The sequence below is a fragment of the Apaloderma vittatum genome, unplaced genomic scaffold (genome assembly GCF_000703405.1).
Source record: "Apaloderma vittatum isolate BGI_N311 unplaced genomic scaffold, ASM70340v1 scaffold11286, whole genome shotgun sequence".
Taxonomy (NCBI): domain Eukaryota; kingdom Metazoa; phylum Chordata; class Aves; order Trogoniformes; family Trogonidae; genus Apaloderma; species Apaloderma vittatum.
In genome coordinates, this window is record NW_009722300.1 from 2,360 (window position 1) to 27,013 (window position 24,654).

General features: G+C 37.4%; 1 protein-coding gene across 1 annotated transcript; it reads right to left on the reverse strand.

The window, feature by feature from the left end:
* Nucleotides 1–23,627: 23,627 nt before the first annotated feature.
* GJD2 (gap junction protein, delta 2, 36kDa) lies at nucleotides 23,628–24,623 on the reverse strand. Its single transcript, XM_009871725.1, has one exon. It carries the CDS (start codon nucleotides 24,543–24,545, stop codon nucleotides 23,784–23,786), a length of 762 nt encoding a protein of 253 aa, XP_009870027.1. The 5' UTR covers nucleotides 24,546–24,623; the 3' UTR covers nucleotides 23,628–23,783.
* Between the last annotated feature and the right edge of the window lie 31 nt (nucleotides 24,624–24,654).

Below are 24,654 nucleotides of genomic sequence, written 5' to 3' on the forward strand. Positions count from 1 at the left end.
GCAAATCTGTTTCACTCGTTAACAAGGTATTCAAATCCTATGACACAGTTCACTAGAGTTTTGTCACCGATAACTTACCATGGATCCAGGAAAATTTCCTCAGCACTCAGTCAAATGCTTTTACGAGTAAAGGTTCTTACACTATTACCTGGTCGAGAGTGCATGTTGACAAGCACAGAGGAAGTTAAGTTCCTATGTAATACCTTTGATGAACTCTGAACACCCACCACTTGACAGGTCCTTAGACGGTTTCACATTCAGTGCTAGATGGAAATTAAATCTTTGCCATGAGTTCTCACCATTTAGAGATTGTCGTTCATTGTTAATGAAATGAGCTTGCTTGTCATTATCTCAACACGATACAATGTTACTAAGATTCTTTGCGTGGCATTCACATTCAGACATCAGATGTCTCTGGGCAGTTTACCGAAAGCATCACATTAAAAGATCAGAGTGATAAGTACTGGCAACAATTTAAGTGTAAATGTTGTCAGATACAATAGTTCTTAAACTATCAGTTTGCGCTTTTAAAAATGCAGCAAGATACATATCCTACTGTTCCATTTTGGCTCTAACACTGCATAAGCAAGGTCATTTCAGGTGATCTATATATAGAGAAAGATCTTAGTCTCTTGAATACTATACTGAAAAAACCCCCCTGTATAATTGACTGCTACAGGGAGAGGATCCAGCTCATTATTTGAATTACATATCCATCTGTTTCAGTCAGGATGGTTTATAAAGCAATTGCAAGAGTTTGTTGAAATTGTTGAATAGCACACAAGATAATTTTAAATTATAGAAGAGATTTGATATGCTCCTCCTTTTATGAATCAGCATTTTTTAAAGCAGAAAAAAAAAAAGAGTTTATAGTGTCATCCAGGGATTTTAAGAAGCTTATATCCCGCTCTTTTTAACCTTGGACTATCCATTATGCTGAGCCTGGATTTTATGCATTCCTTGCCCCTTTGCTTTCTGATTAATTTACTACATTCAGTTTAGCCTCTAATGTTACTTCTCAATGTTAAATATTAAAAGAGAAATATTAAATCATAACTAACAAATATATTAAATATACATATCTTTTGTTCTTTCCTTCCTCTAAAATATTATGGAAAGAAACAATGAAAGCTCTCTGCAGACTCTTTTATTTCATCAGTGTTCAATTTCTTTGTGTTTTCGCTACTAAGAGATTAAGCATATTTTGACCATGTGATTTTACACAATCTATTAATGTGGCTCACATGTAGGATACCCAATTTCTGTCCTCCTTTCCTTTTTTTTTGTATTAGCAGCTCTAAGCTGAAGCCTCCACTACATCTACTACCGAGGTGCAACCCGTTGTCCCTTGCCTCCAGTCTTTCCAGAAATCACAACTGGAGCCTGATTTTCATGATCTGGAATTTCTTATGATCTCAATCATTAGTAGCAATTTACTTTCTGCTTTATTCTTTATTATGTAGGTATTCTCTTTCAAACTTCTGGAAGTCACTGACTTCCTTAAGCTCTGGATCCCTGTAAATAGCTTGCTTTTATGGCAAGGTAGTGAGTTCAGAATGCTAACAGATGTAGCGATTTGAAATCTTACATTTTCCACATGGTCTGGGAAAGTACTTCAACTAGTCCTATACAGTTCTACACAAAAAATACATAAAACCAAAATGTCTTAAGTTATTTAAACCTTCAATTCTTCAGATATATGACTGCTGCTACACTGAGAAAGACATTCCATTCATAGAAAATAAGTTCTTCAGTTCCCACTATACTTCCTGTGATCAGAGGAATGTCTTCAACTGAAGTACTTCACAAATCCAGCTTTGGGTTATTGTGGGAAAAGAAACAGATTAATGGAGGTGCTATCAAGAAACTAATTCAGTAATTCAAAGTCTCTTGATCTTGAGACCTAGAATCTTACTGATTCCAGGTACTAGCATAGGGAAAGTAGAAAAAACTATTACCAAACAAGACAACATTTATTGTATGCTAAATAGGGTTTCAGAGGAATTTATAGTTATTAAAGTGTATATTCCGGTAAAGGTCAGTTGCCCACTGTTAAGGAAAAGATGGTCAGGAAAAGAAATTGGAAAATAGAGGAAAACTGCCACAACTCTGAGATCTGAGAGAATCAGTATCTCCTTCAACAAAGGGACATAGTAAAGTGTGGAAAGAATGAAAATATGTGTATTTGCTCACACTAGAGCTCAAAAGTACTCCTCAAGCTTCACTATATGGTTGTTCTTCACTCATAGGAAGAATAATTGTAATAAAAGAAAAGTTGGGTAACTATTTTTAGCTTAACTTTCAGAATTACAGGACAAAAGTTGATAAATCTAGAAAAGTCCAGATACTCTCCCTATATCTCCAGTTCAAAAAAAGCTGTTCAGTTGGTAAGTTCATTCTTTATATGTCAGACCATTAATTGTCAAGTACTATTCCAGTTCTTCTTGCACTTTAAGCTTTTAGTTAAGTTAGTGTTTGCCATTGTTATATAAATGTATGTAGTAGAATTTATCCTCCAACTCATCAGAAAGGGTTCATTGCAATTGGTAAATTATCTTAAAATAGTTTGAGAGGGTATCTCTCCTTACAAGGACCACTAAACCCATAAGTCTGCACTAGGCCTTGCTAATTTTATTACAAAGAAATAGAATTTTCCCAGACCTACATTAGTGTACTCTTATTTGGGGATATTTTTGTGTCTTTTAGATAATGGATGAGGTGGGAATTTCCCAGTAAATATGCACTTGTGTCATGAATTATTAATGATTCAAAGACGAGCCAGTTTATTTCTGTCCAGAAGAACGGATCAAGATAACAACTAAGAATTTCTCCATTTTTTTTAACCACAGATGTGAGATGCCTAACCTACCAAATATGCCTCTCATACCTTCACTCTTTGACATAGTATGAGCACATTAACTCAATAATTAAGTACAGCATCCCTATCATTTACACCAAGACAAAGTGCAAGGATATTCTGTTGTCCTCAAAAACTAGGCCAGGAATTTTGTTGTTGGTTGGTTGTTGTTATTTTTTTTTAACTCACTGCATTTCTCATTCTCTGCCATCCTCATGTAAGCAAGCTGAAAGTAACATCCAGTCTTTGAGGATATTGTTCTCATTGTATTTTTTTCTCCAGACAGTGATAAAGCACTGATGTTACGAAAGCCAGTCTACGACTCACAATTGCAATGAACAAGTTACAATGGTTTAAGTTAACATTTGCTCTCCATAAAAAGACTTTCCTACTTGAAAAGTGGCTATTTTTCAGATGAGGCTGCTGTTACCTCTTTGGTTGCCCTCCTTCAATCACATGTGGTCATCAGGTCTTGTTACATACGTGCAAGGTTACAAGTTTCCTCCATGGTTCAGAGGAAACAGGACAACTTGCTATGTCAGATGAATTTAGTATCTCTCATGCTCTTCAAATGGAAGCAGAAACAAAAACGCATCTGAGAAGTGCAAGGCACTAGCACTTTACCCTGTCCAGGATCAGAGTATTGCTTTTGATGGTGCAATTTAGATCATCTCCAAAAAACAGCTCGCTTTAGGCAGGCAAGCAGGAATCTCTCCGAGACAGAAGGAAGTTAGGAGGCTCCAAAGAGGAACACAGAATAAGAGTCAGACTGCTTCTCTGTGTTCCACTGGGCTTTTACTGCCTGTCAAGAAAGCAGAATAATTCAGTCTACTGACCTGCCCATGCCCTCATCCATCCATCTCTTTTTTTGGTTAATTATTTATATAACTTGCCTGAATAAGCAATGTTTTAACATGGAGCCTTTAAAATGGCTCACAAAGAACTAATGTACATGTTTCAGCAAGCCAGCATTCTGGCCTGCAAGTCCACCTGCCCCCAAGAAACAGCAAGGTTAGACCAACCATAAACTTCTCAGCAGAATGGCAGGCTTCCAGATTGACAGTGTGCTGCAGCTGACAATGTCTATTCTCCCAGCTGTGGTGAAGGACAGAAAATGCTCATATCACTCCCTTTGCTTTTACGTTAAATGGAAACGAGATCGAAATTTAAATAACTGCATTCAGCAGAATCAGCCTTCAGACTGAACAGCTTTGATTTTAACCATAAAAAATGTCATAACTGCTACAGACTATACTGTAGACTGGATTTGAGACACTATGTAAAGAGTGGAGGTGTTTGCATGGTGGATTTCTGCTATCCAATTTTACCTATTGATATAAAGGAAAAGGAAAACCCGCTGCTTTGTTTAGAGTCTGAATCAAGACAATGTTTGAGTGCAGCATTTATTCCTCTATACATTGGGTTCTGTACTGAAATAAAGTACTGTGATTCATTTGTGAATAGCACATTATCTATTGCATATGTCGAATGGTCATTCTTAGAAACACAGATACTGTTATAACACCTGGAACAGGTACTGTCAATGAATATATTCAAGAAGCGTCAGTCCCTGAGAATATAAGAGAGAAAGACAAACTTTCTGTAATATAGTTTTGTTTCTCATCAAATATAACTTCAGACATTGGTGATAGAGAAGTAAAAATTAACTAGTCCGAGTAATATTTAGGGTTCTGAGAAATGCATACCTAAAGCTGAGATCATTTTCAGGGTTTTGATTTTCAGATTGAACACAGGTAAAATGTTGTAAAGCACTAATACCTGTAAATCTAATGTTTCTGAAAAAAAATCCATTGAATAAAATTGACAAATTAATCACACTGTAGCCTTTAGTTCTAACCAACCTTAAGAAAGTTGGCTAAACAAATATCCAAACTCATAGGCTGCATTACAGCAAAATATTTAACCATACTCTTTTAGGAAAGTATTCATATTCAGGCTGTCATCTAAGTACTTGAAAGACACATAGTCCGGTGGGTTTCCTGCAGAATTTTCCCACATTATTTTCAGTGCCTGAAAACATGACATTGTCTCAGCCAGTTTTCATTAGATCTGTCGTGGGTTAGGGCTGGGCTGGCCTCTAACAGGGACAGAAAAGTAAAAATCACTAAATAGGACTGGGTTTTATCTCAAACCCAGGACAAGACCGCATAAGACACTTACATGTTAAAGGCAGTAGCTATCTTGGCCATGTATCTGTCCAGGTCTTCTGTGAATCTTCAAGCTAGAACTCACTACCAGAGCACCAGCCATCTGAATAGTGGTTGGAATACATGTAAAACACCAGTTGCATGAAGAGATTCCATCAGTTCCTCCAGGCTGTTCAGCATGACATCCAACTACTACTGCTTTCTGTCCCTGAAGCCTTAGCTTCAGGCTTCTTAACTGTTCATTTGAAACTGAGAGCCAAAGTCAATCCAGCATGGATATCAGCCTGCATACTCCCCTCACACTTTTTGGCTACAGACTATTTAGTCAGGCAATCCAATGCACCAGCTAAGGTACAGTAGAAGAAAAGTGTATTTTTCCTACACTCTTTATTCAGAACGAATGTTTTACCCAACTTAACAGGAGAAACAAACAAAAAAAAAAGAAAAAAAGAATATGTATATTTCAGACAGGTGTTTGATACGAAAATCATAGTCACGAATTTGAATAGCCTAGGAACTCTAAAGTGGGTACTCAATACCCTATAGAATTGAACAGTTTGAAAATAAGAGGATTAGCAGCGCTCTAAAGTGCTCCAAGGAGACACATGAGATAACTTGAGGTTAAAAGGGAAGGCTACCCATATTAAAAACCCTGAGCAGCCCTAGGAGAAAATTAGGCTTATAATCACTACAGTATTCCCTACTACTGCATTGTGCAGTGTAAACAACCTCCCCAGTAATTCAAGCACAATTTTATGTACATATACAGTTCCATAAGATAACTCTATTGAGTTACTGATGCATACAGACTTACATGGATCCTGTGCTGGACTGGAACAATAACGTTGTATATGTCAACCCTACTGAAAAAGAAAAGATACCATAGGTTGTTGGAGTTCTTCTCTGACAGCTCCCTTAGGAGATGGTACAAAAGTATTTATTATTTATATATAAAGCCAGCATGTCAACACATTTTTAGATAACTGTGTGTACTTTTTTTCTGTCTAGCAGTAGAAACTACAGAATAAATTATATATGACATTTGTAGCTATTCTAAGAAAGTTGGTATTGCACAGCCAGCAATCTACAAATTAGATATAAAATGCTGCATGGAAGTGATATTTTTTTCAATGTTGTTGATGTTCCCAACTACTTCATGACACTATCTACATAAAATTTAGATTAAATCTATTCAACACAGCCTTCTGCAATCTGATAATATTTGTCCACTTACAGATGTCCTGAGGTGGTGTGCCAGATGTTAGGAGGGCTGCATTTTACTTCAAAACCCACAGGTATAGAGCAAACATATTTTGCTATGCATACCATCTGGTACCTGTTTTTTTTTACCAGAGAACAGAGTGTGTTTAATCATTAAATCCCATCCTGCAGTACTTAAATCAAATTAATTCATACAGATATATGCATTTCTCTCCCTGTGGATTTTCCTGTCAAAATAATCTGGTTACTTTATGTGACAGCAGATGAAGTCACTGGACTAAATTCTGCTCCAAGATACACTCTACACATATATAACCAAGGGGAAGTCAATGGGTTAGTACAGGTTTACAGAGTAATCAAGTGTGAAAGACAGCTACATTAAATATTATCTTAAATACATGATAAAGAATTGTCCTCTATTTTTCTATTTCTAGCTTCATGTGATTTGAATAGCAAAGTCGAATCAACTTTACATTAACAGTAAGGATATGCAATTATGTTAGAATTATAGAACAATTCAGGTTGGAAAAGACCCTTGGGATCATTGAGTCCAACCATTGATCCTACACTACAAGTTCACCCCTAAACCATGTCACCCAACACCACATCTAAACGACACTTAAACACATCTATCTTCACCTTATTTTTTCCTGCAATACAGATCTATCAACATTCCTTCTCTGACACTACTCCAAATTCAAAACAAATGAAAATTTTACCTAGTGCTCAGGACAGTTTCAATAAACAAAGGTTTTTCCAAAGAACAAATTATTATTAGCACTGTTGCATCATAGCCTGCTCTGCTCATTCTTCCTTTCACTGGTTTCTGCCCTCTTTTATTAAAATTAGTGATAGAACAATACTAGTATTTAAAGAGTAGGTTAGGTTTTTGGCAACCAAGTTATAAAAAACATTCACAGAAGTTTCTTGGTAAAGAGGATGATCATCTCCAGTCAGCTCAAGAAGTGAGATTTCTACAGGATGTTTTTTTCCTGGTCTGGGTTTAGATGCTTGTGTCATGGAGTTGTTAATCTTTGTGAATTAGTTTGTGGCTTTCATCAAATTCTAGCTTTATAGCATCCCATAGCTATTTTATAACCTTATCTGAAAGACTTGCAATGTTTTAATACCATTCACATTTCTTTCACAAGCAGAGTGTTCAGAAACAAAAAAAATATCAGGCAGTTTAAAGAACAGCAATATTAAATGGCACGTACTGATCAAGAGACCACAACCAGAGGTAAGAGTACACTGTAAACAAATGAGGGTGATTACACAGACTAAATAGAATTGTTATAGCTAGCAAATACTACTAGAAGATATTGTCAGGATAACAGCCTGATATAAATTTACATGCTTTTGTCACACAGACAAATCAGAAAAATTTGCTTCACAGGTACAGAGTAGAAATGCAGCAGCACTAATCATATAGCTGTGTTTGTGTGATACACACTAAATAACCAAAAAAGTGCCCCAAAAAAAAGGTAATTATTCAACACTGCCTTTCCCAAGTCTCAAGCCACAGTAACAAAGATGATTATTAAAATTAACCTTGCACCAAGGCACCATTCAACAATCTCTTTCAGTTAAGCAGAAGGATAACAGATCACATACACAGTTTTCATTTTCAAAAGCAAAGTCAGTGAAGTAACTTTGGCTTAGGATGGTTTTTTCCCAGTGGAAGAAGTCTGAAATGTCTTTCAAGCAGATTTGCAGAAAGTACCTGAAATTTGCATCCTAAACAAATAGAAAAAGCTTCCAAGCAACACTTCTGTATTCAGCTGAATGAACAGTCACTTTGAAAAACAAAAACTGATTTTCACATATTAAAAAAAAAAAAAAGTTAATTGGTGATTTCACAAGAAACAAGCGCAAGTTCATATGCACATACATTTATTTATGGAAATAAAGGTAACAAGTTCAAGTTTCCAACCTATTGATCACTAAGATTAAAAACTTTATTTGGTCCTTAGAAAAAGTAGATCTGCAAAGCTAGTAAATGGCAATCCACTCAAATAACTTTGCAGAAGCTAGAAGGCTGCAATTAGATGCGTATCTCGCTTTTACCCCCAATACCACACTCTCATCAGGTGTCACCTCACTGCATATGGAGAATATTTTTGGAATTCACAGTTCTCTCACCTTCAAGATTTTTGCATAATGACATTCACTTCTATTCATCTGTTTTTGCTCTGGAGAGCTGATGAATTACACATTACTTTCTTATAAGCACCCTTGGGTTGGATTTAAAGGATTAGTGCTAACTAACGAACTGAAATTCCAAATGTTTCCTCTTGTCCAGGGTTTTAGATAGTGGTCAGACCCTCCAGGTATGTAAAGTGGCATACTTCTGACCACGTTTAGGGTCCTAAATCATAACACCTTCAAGTGCTGGCTCAATATATAAGTTGCCCAGAAGTGTTGCAATTTTCATCATACAGGAAGAATCTAACACCATATTACATGTTTTTTATGGAAGTTAACGTCTCCTTTCCCAACCAAAAGTTTCTGTTAACCTTTTACATGTGACAGCAAGATTTCCAGATGTCTATCAGGCTTCGAATTTTGTGCAGTCCCTGACCTGAGATGAGCTGACAAATCTCCACTGGGGCTAATCCTGCACAAGAAGTGTTACCTGTCTCTCTCCCTTGCCCTTTCACAGATGTACAGGCTTAATTCACTTTTAGATCTTGCTTTATTTTTCCAAGGTATTTGCAGAGACATAAACACCTCTGTAGGCATGAAGGGTGGAGTTCAATATTGAAAGAACTATTGCTATTTATTTCAGTCTACTGCTTTTTACTGCAGCACTGGAAGGCAGAGAGTGCAGAAAGGATATGTGAAATCTATTTAGCTACAGACTCTTAATGTGAATAAACTAATTCAGAGCAATAATTTATAACATAACAGTTTAACCTGGTAAACAGCACTAGGGAAGCTTTTGAACCAATTAGCCAAAAACTTCTCTTAAACAGCTTTAAGAAATACCATGGATACCCTTTTGGTCATTGTGCTTTGTTACAAGGGTACCAGGTAGGAAAAGACTTTGAATTACATTGATGTTATTTAATAATGCTGTGATTTAGGTGACCACAAGGATCCTGGCTGTTGAGTCACTTTAGGTTAATGACCTGGATCTACATGACTAAATAAGTGATATGCAATCTATGTGATATCTCAGCTAACAAATAGATTCAAATAGATACTTGAACAGCTTCCTAATAATTAAGAACAAGTGTTCACCCACCATTAAGCACAGAACACACGAAATCAGAGTGAGTTCCTGACCTTTTAAATTAATTACTAGACCTTCGGTATTCCTCTAAGTTTTAATCTAGACTCTGGAAAAGATTTGACAGATGTTGAGTAAGTTTTCCTGGGTTTTTTATTTTCCCAACCTGTCACCCACAGACTGCTGCTTGTACTGGGCTGGGCCACCTATGACAGTATCAAAAGATAGTCCATGAAACAAAAAAAGCTGTAATTTTAAAATAAATGAACAGCCACAGTCCCACACGTTCAAGGAAGGAAACAAAGAGAGTAAACCATACAGAAGCAAAACTAGAAGTTGCTACAACAAATGAACACCCACATTTAAGCTTATTGCTATTTTTTGTTTCCACCTTGATGTAACATGCAATATATTTTTCATAAAACTTCAGTTAAGACCTCTTGGCTCATCATGGGCTTTTAATAACAGGAAAAAAGGCTTTTCTTCACCATTTCTTCTTTTATGACGGTGTAGCACCACCAAAATCTAAAGATTCATGGAAAACCCACAGATCAGAGGATACTGTCCCTGAACTGCCTGCAGTGGAACTTAATGAAATCTGAGTTCATTTCAAGTGAGGCCATTGTGCCACAGGAGAATGGCACTCAGCTGGCACAGGGCGAGTTCCCCAACACCACAGCCAGGGTCACAGCAGCATCTGAGCATACCTGTGCAACTGCAGCATTGAAATACTCATAGTGAGCAAGTGACAGCAAGGGGTAGAAATAGGAGATGGCTTACAGATATGTATACATTTCCTCAGAGTACAGTCAGGTCAGTGGAGTAACAGTAAAAAAGAATAATGGCTAAATTCAACATGAGTGGTTGCACAAAATAACCCTTCAATAAAGGTGACTGAGTTTTCTGTCACTGTGGTAACAACATATTCTGCTGTGCCATTGGGCTGAGACACTTTTCTTAACAAGTGTTTCTGCCATTAACTTTTAAAGTAACCTAACCGAAGTCAGAAGAACCCCATGGCTAAGCAGCTATCAAAGAGCAGTCCACCTGGAACGAAAGGCCTAAGATGTCTGTGCAATGAACAGAATCTTTCATAATGTTTCTTTTTTTAAGAATTGAAAGGACGTATTAAACAGAGTCAATATAACCTCAGATCTTCACTATATATATATATAAACATTTTGACACATATGTGAATTTAATGGGGAACAGGCCAGCTGACCAAAAATATGACTAGAACAAAAAAAGACAGCTGTCATATTAATTCTGAAGTGTCATACAGTTCATATTGACATAAAGATATAGCAATTGCACAACAGAATACATTTAATCTGAATTATATTTTTATGACATTGCTTAGCTGTAAAAACAGTGCCAGACTTGGTTCTCACTTGACATGGTGAAAATGTGAATCTGCACTGAGTCTACAAAACTCCACAGAGTTATTCCCTCTGTACGCTGGTGAAAGGTGTCCGAACCACAATGGACAACCTGTACTACAAATATTTCTGCACATCCTTTTTCATTCATCTCTTTACGTCCTCCTGCATGCTGCACTTCTTGCAGTGCCTTGGCAAGAGGGCAGGCAGTGATCTGATGTCTGTTTCACAGGAGACTCAGACCTGCCATCTGCAATAAAAGAGCACAAAATTATTCAAGTAGACAATTTCTGGGATTCTAACAGAACATTTATGAGAAACATTTTATATGTTCTGAAATACTTTCTCCTGTGCCTGTCAACAGCCATTGAGCTGAAAAATAAGGTCTGAGTTACAAGACTAAGGGCTGAGATGCAGTCTATCATTTGAACAAACCAGATTAATAAAATGAATGAAAACAGAACAGCAGCAACAAGACAGGCCTACCTATCCCTTCGTGGTTTTAAGATTGTATAAATCACAGATGGTGTAAGTTTCTCAGATTTTAAGTTTTCACTATGTGCTACCAATAACATAATTGTCAATATGAATAAAATTGTGGAAAATACACTATAGATAGAAGGGTAATTTTTTTTTTTTCATCTTTAAGATGTAAACTTTAGAAGCAAATTGCCCTAAATGCTCAGAAAGCCTGTTGCCTTTGCAAAAGCCATGGCATTCTTCCTGTTGATATGGTCACAGATCTTAATGTCTTAATCCAGGAAAGCAATTTAACATATGCCACTGAAGGACAGAAGCTGCTTCGCTGACTGAGAATTGGATCCAAGGGTGCTGACAGGTACTGCAGAAGAACAAATTGAGATGGTTTAAGTCACTGGCTGCAGCTCTCAGTTCCTCTTCTTTGCAGAAGACTTGCCAGGACTGAATTCCTTAACAAATGCAAAGCTAATTTTCATTCAAGTTACTGTGAAGCACTTTCACTTACTTGAAGAAATAAAGAACAAAAAGTAATTGATCATCCTTGCAAAATAAGCAAAAAACACTTCCATATTGCACATCTCAGCTTATTCTTTATGAAGCTTACCATGTTAGTTCAAACTGCTGAAGAAGGGGTTTTGACTAAGTTGCAGGATCTCATATAGATACAGCTGAGGAAATTCAAGAAAATTTCCTATGTCAGATTTTTTCTATAAACTCTGACAGAAGAACAGTAAACTTCCTAAAAGCCACATCTATCTCTGATAAAAGTTCTTTTTATGGTTAAAGTTCCTCTACGCACCCACAAAAGAGGAGAGAGCGAGCCAATGGCATGTGCGGTGGCCTAAATAATACCCTGCCCAATAACAACCATAGACACCAGCCCACAAAAAGCCCATCTCCACAAGCCTAGAGAAGTATAGGAGTACAAAAATCAGTAGGAAACCCAAATGAAGGACTCAAAGGAAAGGTTTTTCTGTTAAGGGCTGCCCCAGGTGAGTCTCAGCACCAGAATCTGGGTATTGAGGTGTCAAGGCCTAGGTCTGGGCCAGCCACTAAACTCTGACAGACACTCTCTGAGCATCCCCCTACCCTCTGAGGGGATGATAATGGGGGAACCAGGGAGAGAGACTTTGAAGCTAGAAATAAAAACTCAAACCAGCTTAAAGAAATAGAAAATAATACTAACAGTAACAATGAAGACAGTGAATTATATGCAAATACATACAATTATGTAAATATATTTGAAGACACAAATGACTAGGCTAGTATGGAACCCATACCTTCCAGACGGCAACCAGGCCCTGAGCGGAAAAGTCCCAGACCAGACTCAGCAGCAGACAGCAGCACCTGAACCCAGAGTACTTATGGGAGTCCAAAAAAAACCAAATAAAAGGAAAGTTTAGAGTGGCCACGCCTCTCCCACCCAGAGCAGCAGAGGAAGACAACCTGTTCCAATGAACTGTGCTTCTCTGCAGCATGAAAACAGGAGGCAAGAACACCACCAGCATAGGAGGAGATAACAAAAAGCCAACAACAACCTTCCCAGCGCAGCAACACTAGAGGCCCCAGGTGAGAGCTTGCTTTAGGGGCCCTTTTGTACTGATCACATGGGAAGGAACACTGTGATTGGTCCATTTGGGTCACCTGACCCATCCTCTCCTCCCCACAGGCACAGCTGTGATTCCCCCACTGGGATTGCCCTGTGTGCCAGGAGCCCCGGAGAGCGTCTGTCCTGGGGCTCTCAAATCGGGACAATTCACTCCTTATTTCTTACCATGTGGTCCCATAACTATATACACTATGGTTATACACACATTTACATTATACTTAGCATATCCAAACAGGGAAAACAATTTCCTGAACTCTCAAACTCTGATGGAGTCAGTCCGGTGAAGAGAAGTAAAATTTCCCATGTAAAGATTGAATGTATAAATAGTAATACTTAGGACATGATGCCCAAGGTGCTTGGGTAAAGCCACTACCCAGTTTATTCCAGTATAAATATGTGATGTTCAACATGACAGAAAACCAACAGCCTTTGCCCAATGCCCCTGAACAAGAAATCATAAATATACACTAAGAAGGCCCAGACAGGATGATAACATATAAGACAGGTTGGGCAGCAACATGAAAATCAGCCTTAAACCAAAGTGTCTAAGGGCATAGGATAATATTTCACTTGGCAGGTTAATGACTGTTTGGTTTAGTTTCCAATCTTTCCAAAGAAAACTTACATACGGAAATATTAAATTACAAATTTATGAAATTATGAAATATTAAATTATTCATGGCCCACACTGGGCACCAATTTATGTTTGTCAAGACTGATCTCCAGGGGCAGCTGCTAGGCAAAGCGAGCATCTGAGCCTGGTTGCTGGAGGGATCCACATTTTATGTGTGTGTATTTATAGTCTTACAAGTGCACCTCCGTCCTACACACACGTGGAGATGGGAGCAGGATGAGGCCATGCGAGTGAGTTGCATGTCTGTCTGGTCTGTGTGTCCAGCCAGGTCTGCATGTGACCTACATTTGTGTGCCTCATGTGCCAGCAAGGAATACATGATCAGCCTCACTACAGGCTGGACATGGGGCACAGATCTGCAGCAGCCTCACCTCTCTCAGAGCTGTCAGATCCAGCAAAATATATATTCAGTTAACAATATGCTAAGTAGTCTTTAGTCAATATCTTAGCTCACTCCCCCAGTTCTTTAAAAATTTTAAGTTAGTCTCTCCTAACACTTGTTTAAACTTTTTCTTGATAAATTCCATTTTAAAAAACAGCTCAAAGTATTTCTAGAGCGTAGTCAACCATGTATTTCTTATTTGGAAGACTTTTTGAGCTTTATCTTTTTTACTTGAGGATCTTTATGTATTTAGGTATATTAATCTTCAGTGCTGAACTATCCTGGAGCCCTGAGTACAATGAGTGCCAGGAAAAGGTGTTATAAAAAGTATTAAAGAAAAACAGCAAGGTCACAAATGCATATTATGCTCATTGGGAGTAAAGGAGGATCTTTTATATATGTAGTGGTTTAGTTTAAAATAAAATCAGAGTTTTTTAGCAAATATTGCCTTTTTTTTTTAATTCTTCGCTCTAATTTGTGTATGGCATTGTGTTCTTTTCCAGATAAGTCTAAGGATTTCTAATTTACATTGACAGAAACACCCTCACACTTACTTAGGTAGAATTCAACCTGAAATATACATTAATTCTGTAGTGAGTCAGCATTTCTGGACAAATGATTGAACATAAAGAATTTTGTTGTGTATATCTCTTAGCAACTGAGAATTTACAGCCTTAATTTCATAAACCAACTATCATGTTTATTAAATCTATTTTTTTTGCACTATGGATTGAATGCATGAATTATCAAGAGTTGCCTTGGGCACAATATTACAGGCAGCTGTCTTGTACAAGAAAAATGCTTGATGTCTTGCTCAAGAGCAACGAAGCCAACCCTGGACGAGCAAGAACTACCAATTGTCGGGGCCTTTCAGTCATTGTGCCTATTACAGCCCCTGCAAAAGCATCAGCAGGCAGGGCAGAATAACAGGCACAACCACAGACCTCGCCACAGCTGCTGGGTCCAGGGAGCAGCCACATATGCGAGGTGACAGCCGCCTCTGAGAAGTGAGGACAGGGGTGAAGGCAAGGACAAGACGTAATCACAGCTTTCCTTCCCCACTTCTCCTTAGCAGCAGAAAACTGACAAAGCCAGCTCTTCTTGTTCTCTCTCTCTTTCTCTCCTGTGGTTTTGCTTATGCTGCTGAACAGACTGGAGCCAGTTTTGTATTTTTTAGTTCCTGTGAGAATATGATCCGTTGTCCTAGGATAAACTCTGAGGAAACACAGTTGCTTGAATGACAGTTTAACCTCATGGTGCATAGTTGCATGGAAGAATGCTGGCCAAAAAAAAAATAAGAAAAATTAGAGAGTTTAGCATTTTTTAACAGGTAGGCAAGCTACACAATATCTTCAAGACACTTGACCAGTGATCACTCAGCTGCTAATTAAATTTAAAAATTTTCAGAAAGGAATTCAGCAGCCTTAAGATAGCTGTCACAGCCCTACAGTATCATTCATAGTCTCGGAGTAGAGTAACAGGGGAAGCTTCTGAGCAGAAGTCCTGTTTGACTAGTACTGACAGGTTAAAAGCAGTTCCACTTTTACATTTTTGTTTTAGAAGCTCACACATTTGCTAAGGAGACAGCATAGTAAGGGAGATCTTAGCATAGCCAGACCTCCTGACCATGCTGTTGGCATGATTCCTTTTTTCTCTTTTATTCAAAGCAGAAGGTCATTCAAACAAATAGGAAAGGAATTCATAGGTTTTTCAGTACTGAGAGGAATCAAATATCCGATGCTGCATATCTCTTTGGTGCAGTGTGTCACCATAAACACTGTAATACTGCAAAGTGTAAGCTGCTATTCCAATGGTGTGACAGTTTCAATGCATCAAATTTGACACCTTTTCAATAAAATAGGCTAAATTTAGATAACCATAAGCTCATACTGACAAGCTAGCTTCTCCTGGGTATGTGTTTTCATGAAAGAGTACAGGGGGCCTTCAAAGTTAATTAATTTAAAGTGAATTAAAAATATTTTACTAATTTAAAGTAGAGAGGTCACGTTGTTGAGCAAACAGCAGGGATGAATATATTCTACTTAATACACTAAGATTCAGATGTACAACATCTATTAATGTTAAAAGGAGGCATGCTGCCAAAATTCAAAAATCGTACTAGAAATATTTTATCTGTCTATGCTCTTACTGCAGTCTAATAAACATTGTACAATTAAGCCCCTTCTCTCTTGACTGCCAGGTAGGCAAAGTTGAAGAATGCATGCGGACAAGTAAAGCAGCCTTTCATCAGCAGAGATGTATTTCTCATCTGTGCCTCCCTAACTTAAGAAGGTGAGCCAATTATAAAATTACATTTCAATCTTTGCATAAAGAAACTTTAAACAATGATTTTAAATCAAATACCTCTCAGTAGTAGCTAACATTGCCTTTTTGTTGGTAAGACGGCAGGCAATACATAAAAATATCTATTCACTTGTGCATGATTAAGCCATTAAAGACTGATTTCATTTAATGTAAGTTATTTATAAGATCAATATCACTCTAAAAGCCACTTTTTTTGATATGTCTCAGTAAGCATTGTGATTCTCTTGGTTGCTTGTATGCTGTGGTCTTACTGGTCAAAAAGTAAGCTGAAATCCAAGATGCACACCACATAGCTGAGGGCAGAGAAAATCTTCAGTCTCCACTTACATATAAATTACATGAATAAATGCAGGAGACAGTTTCTTAAAAAAGAGTAATCATTATAGTGGTAAATAAAAACCTTCTTTGTTTGGATGTTATTTGCTTTTTTTTTTTTAACCAAACCTCACAATTCCAATGATACATGATGGTCTGCCTGATTGAAATTTAACAAAAAACCTTGACTCTTTAAGAATTACAATACATTAAAGTATGTGCAGAATCTCAGCTAATTATAATAATTAAAATAAACACAGAAAAATTACACATCTCTGGAAACACAAATAACCAAAATATTAAACTGAAGAATACATCAAGAAAATTTACATCACATTGAAAAAATACAAAAAACCAAAATCTCTGAAATTAATGTAAAAATGTTTTATCTTTTTCAGAAATGTGTTTCCACCCCTTTTATAAATAAAGAAGCCACAATAGTTTCATGAGATAGGAATATGAAGCGTTTCACTGTGGACAAATTAGTACAAACATAGACCAGATATGAAAATTATTCCCTTGTGCTTACAAATTATATTCCTATTTGTATATGAGAAAATGGTGGTAAAGAGTTGAATGCATTATCTCTATATATATCTAAACTAAATAGTGCCCAAATACACTTGCTTGTGAGCATTTGTGAGATGAGAACTCTTCCCTTTGAGAAGCTGTACATTATATAAAGTTATACACATTGTTACACAAAGCGCATTGCGAGAGCAGGTTTCGTGTCCTTTTTTCAAAGCAGAAGGTAAAGAAAGTCTTACAGACATTATCTTTCTTCAAAACACCTGAATCTTGACTACATCACATGCAGTGTAAATGTGAAAGCCTCTGTATTTAAGTTCTTCTGACCATGCAGTAGCTCCATTCATAGCAAGTTTGTCACAAGTCACCCTTTAATGTGAAGTTTTAAGTCCAATTACTCTGAGTCAGCTAGGTATCCGTGTCAAGTACTGTTTGTTCTCCAGTAGGCAAATTTTCTACTGGCAAAATGGTTTTCATTGCAGGCCAGTGGTGAAGAACGTGGCAAACTTCAAAAAAAAAAAACCTCCAGGCAGATTAAACTCACTAAACCTAGGGGTGAAGTTAGGGATGTGAGTATTCATGGCAGTTTTGGACAGTGTAATGTACAATTTAGAATCTTCAGAGAAAAGCTGGAAAATATTTGTAAATATTTTCTAGAATTGTTTTGCTTACATAAGAGATAATGCAAGAAATCTTCTATATTTGTTTACGAATGTGTTCTGAACATGCTATCCCTAAACTGTATAGTAAGTAAGGCCATAGCCCACCTATTTTTCCTTAATGCCTACAAATCCTTACTTTTTTTCCACAATTTTGCTGTTATATAGGCTTTCTTAACATTATCTCCTCACAACCAGTAATTCTAATATGTTATAAAATCCCTGCTTAATGTTAATTTTTCAAAAAACCCGTACATATTTGACAAATAAAGCTTGTTGTTGAGAAGCAAACCATCTTCTTCATAAGCAATGCTTAAGAACCAATACAAAAAATTATCAAATTCAGCACTCCTCAAAAAAAACCCAACATAGAATACAGAATTTAGAATATAGAATTTACCATTAATAACACTTCATAAAAAATAGAGACTGAGTCAATTTCAGCCAGAAATCTTTTGACCTTCCTCTAAAAAAATATGAAAACACTGATCATGGTTGCATCAGAAACGTCACAAAATATTTCAGAAATGAAAGTTACATTTAATTACTTATCACAAAAAAGTATTTATAGAGAGATCATATGGAGCAAATGCTTTAAGGGAAAGAAACTAATAGTCCAGAATTGCTTAATCACATTAGAATGTATACTATACTAGGAATAATTATTCTCTAGGTACTGATAACATTTCCCTGTCCTTTCTAGCAACACCACGTACACAAAAAGAGGTAGATTAGGAGAAAATTATAGTACTTTCACATTCTAAGCACAGCAGAGTCATTGTTCATATGGGCTGTAAGAATACATGCCTAGGCATTACTTGCACAGTTTTTTACTGTCTCTGGATACGCGACTTATGTATCCATCTCTGAAATTCAGTCTGTCTTGACTGTCAAGGTTTAAGGCTGGGATAGCCATTAAACTCCAACACATACTCTTTGTGATCCCACCACCACCCTCCCATGGGAGGATAACAGAAGAACCAGGTGGAGAGATTCTGAGGTAGTAAATAAATGGTTTAACGAAACAGAAAGTAATACTAACGATAAAGATGTTACATAAAGATAGTCACGCATTCTGGATGGCAGCTAGGTCCTGAGCAGTACATGGGAGCTGCTGAGTCCAGAGCCCCAATGACAGTCCCGTCCCCCCCCCCAAAACCCCAGCAAAAACAAACAAACAAAAAAAAACATGGAATGGGAAAAGTCAGAATGGCCACACCGCTCCCATCTAGGGAAGCAGAAGACAACCTGTTCCGACACACAGTGCTCCTCTGCAGCGTGAGAACAGGAGGCAGGAGCACCAGCAGCCCAGGGAGAGATGACAAACAGCCCCTAGCAACCCTCCCAGCACAACAAGTATTAAAAAACCCAGGGCTTGTCTTAGGGGCCCTTTTATACTGATCACATGGGAAGGAACACTGTGATGGATTCACTTGGGTCATCCGACCCATACTCTCCTCCCCACAAGCACAGCTCCCCCTCTCCCACTGTGATTGCTGTGGGTGCCAGGAGCCCCAGAGAACTTCTGTCCTTTTAGACCAGGACAACAGTATATTTTTGATAGACATAACATGAAGCACTTCCTAGTGGAATTTTTCTTCACAGAGATATTAACATTTTCACTGAGAGTTTAGAAGCTGGCGTTTAGAAGCTGGTATTAGTAGCTGATACTAACCTAGTGTATTTTCTTAAATCTTCTAATAAAATAGAATTTCTGGAAAAAGTACCCCAGAGGTCATGGGATGGGTGTGCAGTACAGAAATATTGTAATCTCTCCTGTTAAACTCATGAAATAATGGAAAGGAATTTTCCCTCAGCGGGGATTGACTTGGTCCCACAAAAAAACAAAGCCTTATAATTGAATTAATGAAGGACAAGACCCCAGGTGAGGAAAACCTATGGCTGTTTTCTCTTTACATATCTCAATTTTTTTTCTTTCAGTTTCTATGCCTGTACACCAAAGCCTCTAGTCCATTTCACTGAAGAAATAAGGCAGCACATTTTTATTCAAATAAAATAAAGCCAGAAGGGTGATGTGAGGACAATGTCCACCCAATCCAGTCTCTTGCCCTACGAGAAATGTGTTCTTTTAGATGTGGATGAAAAGAATTCTTCCTCACATTTAACCTTGGCATTTCATGTACATCTTTACCTGTGGTTTTACTTAGCTGCAGCTATGTCCTACCCTATTAGATATAATGCAAGACAAGTGCTGTGCCTGCTTTGGAGTTTCTAAGGGTTTCCGACTTCTCTAGAATAAAGCAAACTAAAATATATCTCACCATTTCTGTGACTCATTGATCTCAGTTGATCTTTTTGTTCTTCAGATTTTCCTGAAGAAAGATGAAAACTCCTATTTTTCTTCAAAGTCAATGGCCCCTAAAACTGAACTATTCAGGGGAACAGTCAATCCAGCTTCTCCATGTTAAAATATAGCTAGCTTTCATTATTAAAAAAATACTTTCTTTTAAAAAGCCTTTTTATAGAGTCTCATTGCAACTTCTACATACCTAGTTAAATGGTTCAAAATCTCTATGTAAATAGTTTTCAAAATTCACAGAGGTTCAAGAAGTACAAGATCAAGTCTATGTAAAACTGAAATATCATTATGTCAATTTTAAAATTCCACAGGATCAATACTGTATTAAATTCTATTGCTGTTTTCCACAAAAGCTTAGTGAAGACATTTTTTATGTTTGCATATATGATGACATACAGTGTTATCCACCAGTACAAAACAGGGTATACAATGAATAAACCAAACAAGAACTTAGTTTTCTTATTAAATGTCTGATTTGTCCATAGATGTCAACGGCAAGAATAATTTATGTGACTGAGGAAGGAGCAAGACCTAAGTGGCCGGTAATGTGCCCTTCAGCTTCACATTCACTCACTTCTGTTCAGTTAAAACACTTTTCCATTGCTGTGACACTTTTAAAGCATTTATTCTGTAAATTAATAGTCAGCTTTCATGCAAACAGTCCATTAGCATTAATCATATGAGTCTCACATGATACATTGACAAAAAAGTGTTTGCAATATTTCTGTTGTCCATGACAAATTAGTTGATAAAAAAAAAAGAAAAATAACAATTGAAAAGAAAGGTGAGAATAACTGATCTCTAGACACCACTTCATTTCTCTTCTGAAATACAAAAAGCCACATTCTATGTAGTGTAAATATGGAGAACGGCATTTCTGTTGATCAAAATATGAGTCTTTCACTACTTTATCACTGCCCCTATTGCATAAATTAACATTTGCACTTCCTGATATATTTCTCTTAGGATAATTCTGAAGAATGCCAACTTACTGGAGTACAAAATGTGCAACTGCATAAAAATAATTAAATGCACTGACTTACTGGCATTGACTGCTATAAACAGATGCTTTCATCGTCTTACCTAAAGAATTTTAAGACATTAAAACCTTACAGCTTTCAAGACATGCACCTTCACTAGAGTTTGACTGAACACTGCTACGCAGCCACTGGAAATAACATGCATTAGGGCTTCTGCCTAACAGGAAATTATGCTGAACCTGAACCAAAGCCCAGTGAATTCAGCATGAGCTTTTTTCCTTCAACTTTAATTGGCACTGAATCAAGCCCTTCGCACACAATCTCCTATTTCTTCAACAGCAACGCAGTGCTTATGACTGTCAAACAAAATTTTCCTTTTCAATATCTATTCAAAAGGAGATTTTGAAAATCATCCCAGGACTTTGTAAAATGAAAATCAGACTTGGTTTTGTGTGATAAATAACAATCTTCAGATGCTTGTTACATTGCAGATGGAGATTTTAGCTGCCATGTTTTCCTTCTAAAAATAACATGCAGTTTTCCAGTAAGCATGCAGTCAACTAGCAATATCAGTGTGCATTTATATCACAAAGAATCATTTCAGATTATACATTTCTACAATCAAATTGGAAAAGCTGTTCATTTTATACATAAGGAAAAATATTTTTAAAATCTTTAAAAACATGACACATCTCAAAGTTCTTTTATGTTTGACAGTGGAGGAAAAAGATCACAGATGAAAATGATAATGAATAGACTATCTAAGAATTAATTGACAATTTTTTAAGTGACGTTGCTGGCAAATCACAAGAATGTAATGTTAAGGTATTTATTGTAAGCCAAGAGGAAAAGATTTATATGCATTATCTCCAAGCCAAAATACAATAAAATCCATTTTCAGGCTTGAAATAAAATACAATTGAAAGGCCATTTGTGACTCCGAGCCCCTATCTCCTTCTTATGTTATAAAATATCCACAAATTTTCCAGCACCATTGTGACCCTTTTCTGTAAAGGGCAGATACTACTTAGTTAGGAATGCACTTGTATGGTTTTTTTAGTCCTGATCCAACTCCTACTGTTGCCAGTGGGATATTTTCTGTTGAATTCAGTGGGAATAAAACAAGAAGGTCCTTAAGTAAAACATAGCAAATGGTTGTTGTTAACATAGATGTATTTCTGACTGCCCCAGTGGCTTACCAGTAAGTTGATGGGACATGAACAGTGTGTTTCTCAAACCAGCTGTAAGGCAGAAAAGCTGAGGTTATTATTTGGATTCCCTGACAAAAAGCTGCAATTGTTTTGTTTATAGGTAAATGTATTCTGGCTATTCCCAGAGTGACCTTGGCAGTCAACTGTGTTGCCCTTAGTGTCAGCAGAAAGAAGGCGATTGGTGTCAGTGGGCTTTGGATCAGGCTTTAGAGACAGAGAAAGCTTGCTTAAGGAGGAAAACAGACATAATGAATAGTCCTGATTTCCCAGGTTTTGTCAGTTAGAGTTTAGAATATCAACAAGACACTTTAAACCCTGAAGAGTAATTGTTGCAAGTCAATTATTTTGACCTTGTATGTTTCTACAATTATATAGCACGATAAAGAAGAACAAATGTCTCTGGCTTACAAAAAAAAAAAGAAAAGGCAAGTACTTTATTTACCAATAGAGATTTTAGTTGTTTTTTACACCATTGCAATGACTAAACAAATAGCATAAAATAAGCAAAGGAGAGTACAAAAATCACTTTATTCCAGCTGGTATCCCAAGACAACCTTTTGACTAAGTACAGAGTTAGATGTTTCAAGTATGGCACTTATATAAATAAGAGCAGAGAGAAGGTGATATATTCACAGTTAAAAGCAATGAACTCTGTTCCTTTGGTATGTGTGTCATCACAGGTGATTGTAGGTAAATACATAACTTGACTGGCATGAGCCAACTCCATCTTATTCATGCACATATTAGGGAATGAACTAAAATGTACTCATATATTTCGCAGATCACAACTCATGTAAGATGATTAAGGTCTCTGGTGTGTTTGTGTGTGTGTGTGTGGACAGGCAAACAAAAAATGGCAAAATTATGTTCAGCATTTATTGTTTATCATAACTAACTGGTGCACAAACTATGATAGAAAATAGCTAGTAATATACACCAGGAATAAACTCTGTGATTTAGACAAGGAAAATAATGTAAGACATCTGTGAGATAGGTGAACGCAGATGTCCTGATTGAGCTGTGGTCGGGTTCCTTACAGTGCAATTACCCTCCTTTTAAAACATGCTTACATCTGCACATTGCAACAATTTCCCCCACCCCATCCCACCCCAGATAGAGTATCCTTGCAGATATTTAATATGAACATTCTACACAGTTACAACAATTAGTCAGACAGTCCAAACCGTAAACTTATCCTAATGACGACCAAAGAGCTGCTCCACCGACAGGTGACAGCCGATCATTAGAAAGAAAAGTAGGAATAATAGTAGCTGTGCTGTAAGGCTAGATCAAGCATGGTTTTATAGCTGGTTTTTCAGTCTTTACATAGCACTGCATTTTGCAGCTAGTTCAGTAAGCGCAGATCCAATACCTTAATGGCTTTCTTGGTGGTTTGATAAAATGCTTGCCTAAGCAATGTACCTTTCCCTAATGGTATCTGGGTCTGTTCCACCTGGCACAGTGTTTCAGTTCTGTCACAGCCTCACACATAAGCTGAGTCACTTGACTGAGTCCTGCCAAAGTTAGGCATGCTCATTCTTGGCAGGTCCTTATTTCTGATTTCGTATATGGATTTCCTTTTTGCCTGTACTCCTCTCACTGCCATTTTGATCTTTCTCCAGCCCAAGTGGTTCAGTTCTGCCAAATTGAGCACCACGCAAATCCCACTGACAGCAAACATGAATACCAAGAATACAGTCTTCTCAGTGGGTCTAGAGACATAGCACTCTACTTCTTTAATGCAAGGGTATCTGTCACATTCGTACATGGAAGGGACATTGAATCCATACAGAAAATACTGTCCCACTAAGAATCCGATCTCTAGGGCATTTCGAAAGACCACTTGGATGATATAAAATCGAGAAATGCCTTCTTGCCTCCTCATCTTTGACTTTGTAGTTCTGATAGCAGGATTGGGGATTTCCTTCACTTCTAAGCAGTCTGGCTCTGCCTCTTTGGTGGAGTTCTCAGTGTTCTGCAGCACCCCATTGACAATTGTGTTCTTGATTTTCTTACTGTCCTCACGCTTCATTGAATCCTGGTCCCTCTCCAAGGTGAGGAAGACAGTGGAGTACCTCCGTTCCCTCTGCTTAGCAGACTGGTGAACAGAGTATGTAATGAAGCAAAGGCTGGGAGTGCACACCATGATGATCTGGAATACCCAGTACCTTATGTGAGAAATAGGGAAAGCCTGGTCGTAACAAGCCTGGTTGCAGCCTGGCTGCAGCGTGTTACACACAAACATCGTTTGCTCGTCATCGTACACGGTCTCCCCTACAATGGCCACAATGAGTATCCTGAAGATCACCACCACGGTCAGCAGGATCCTGCAACAGAGGAAGCCCGTCAGTGCG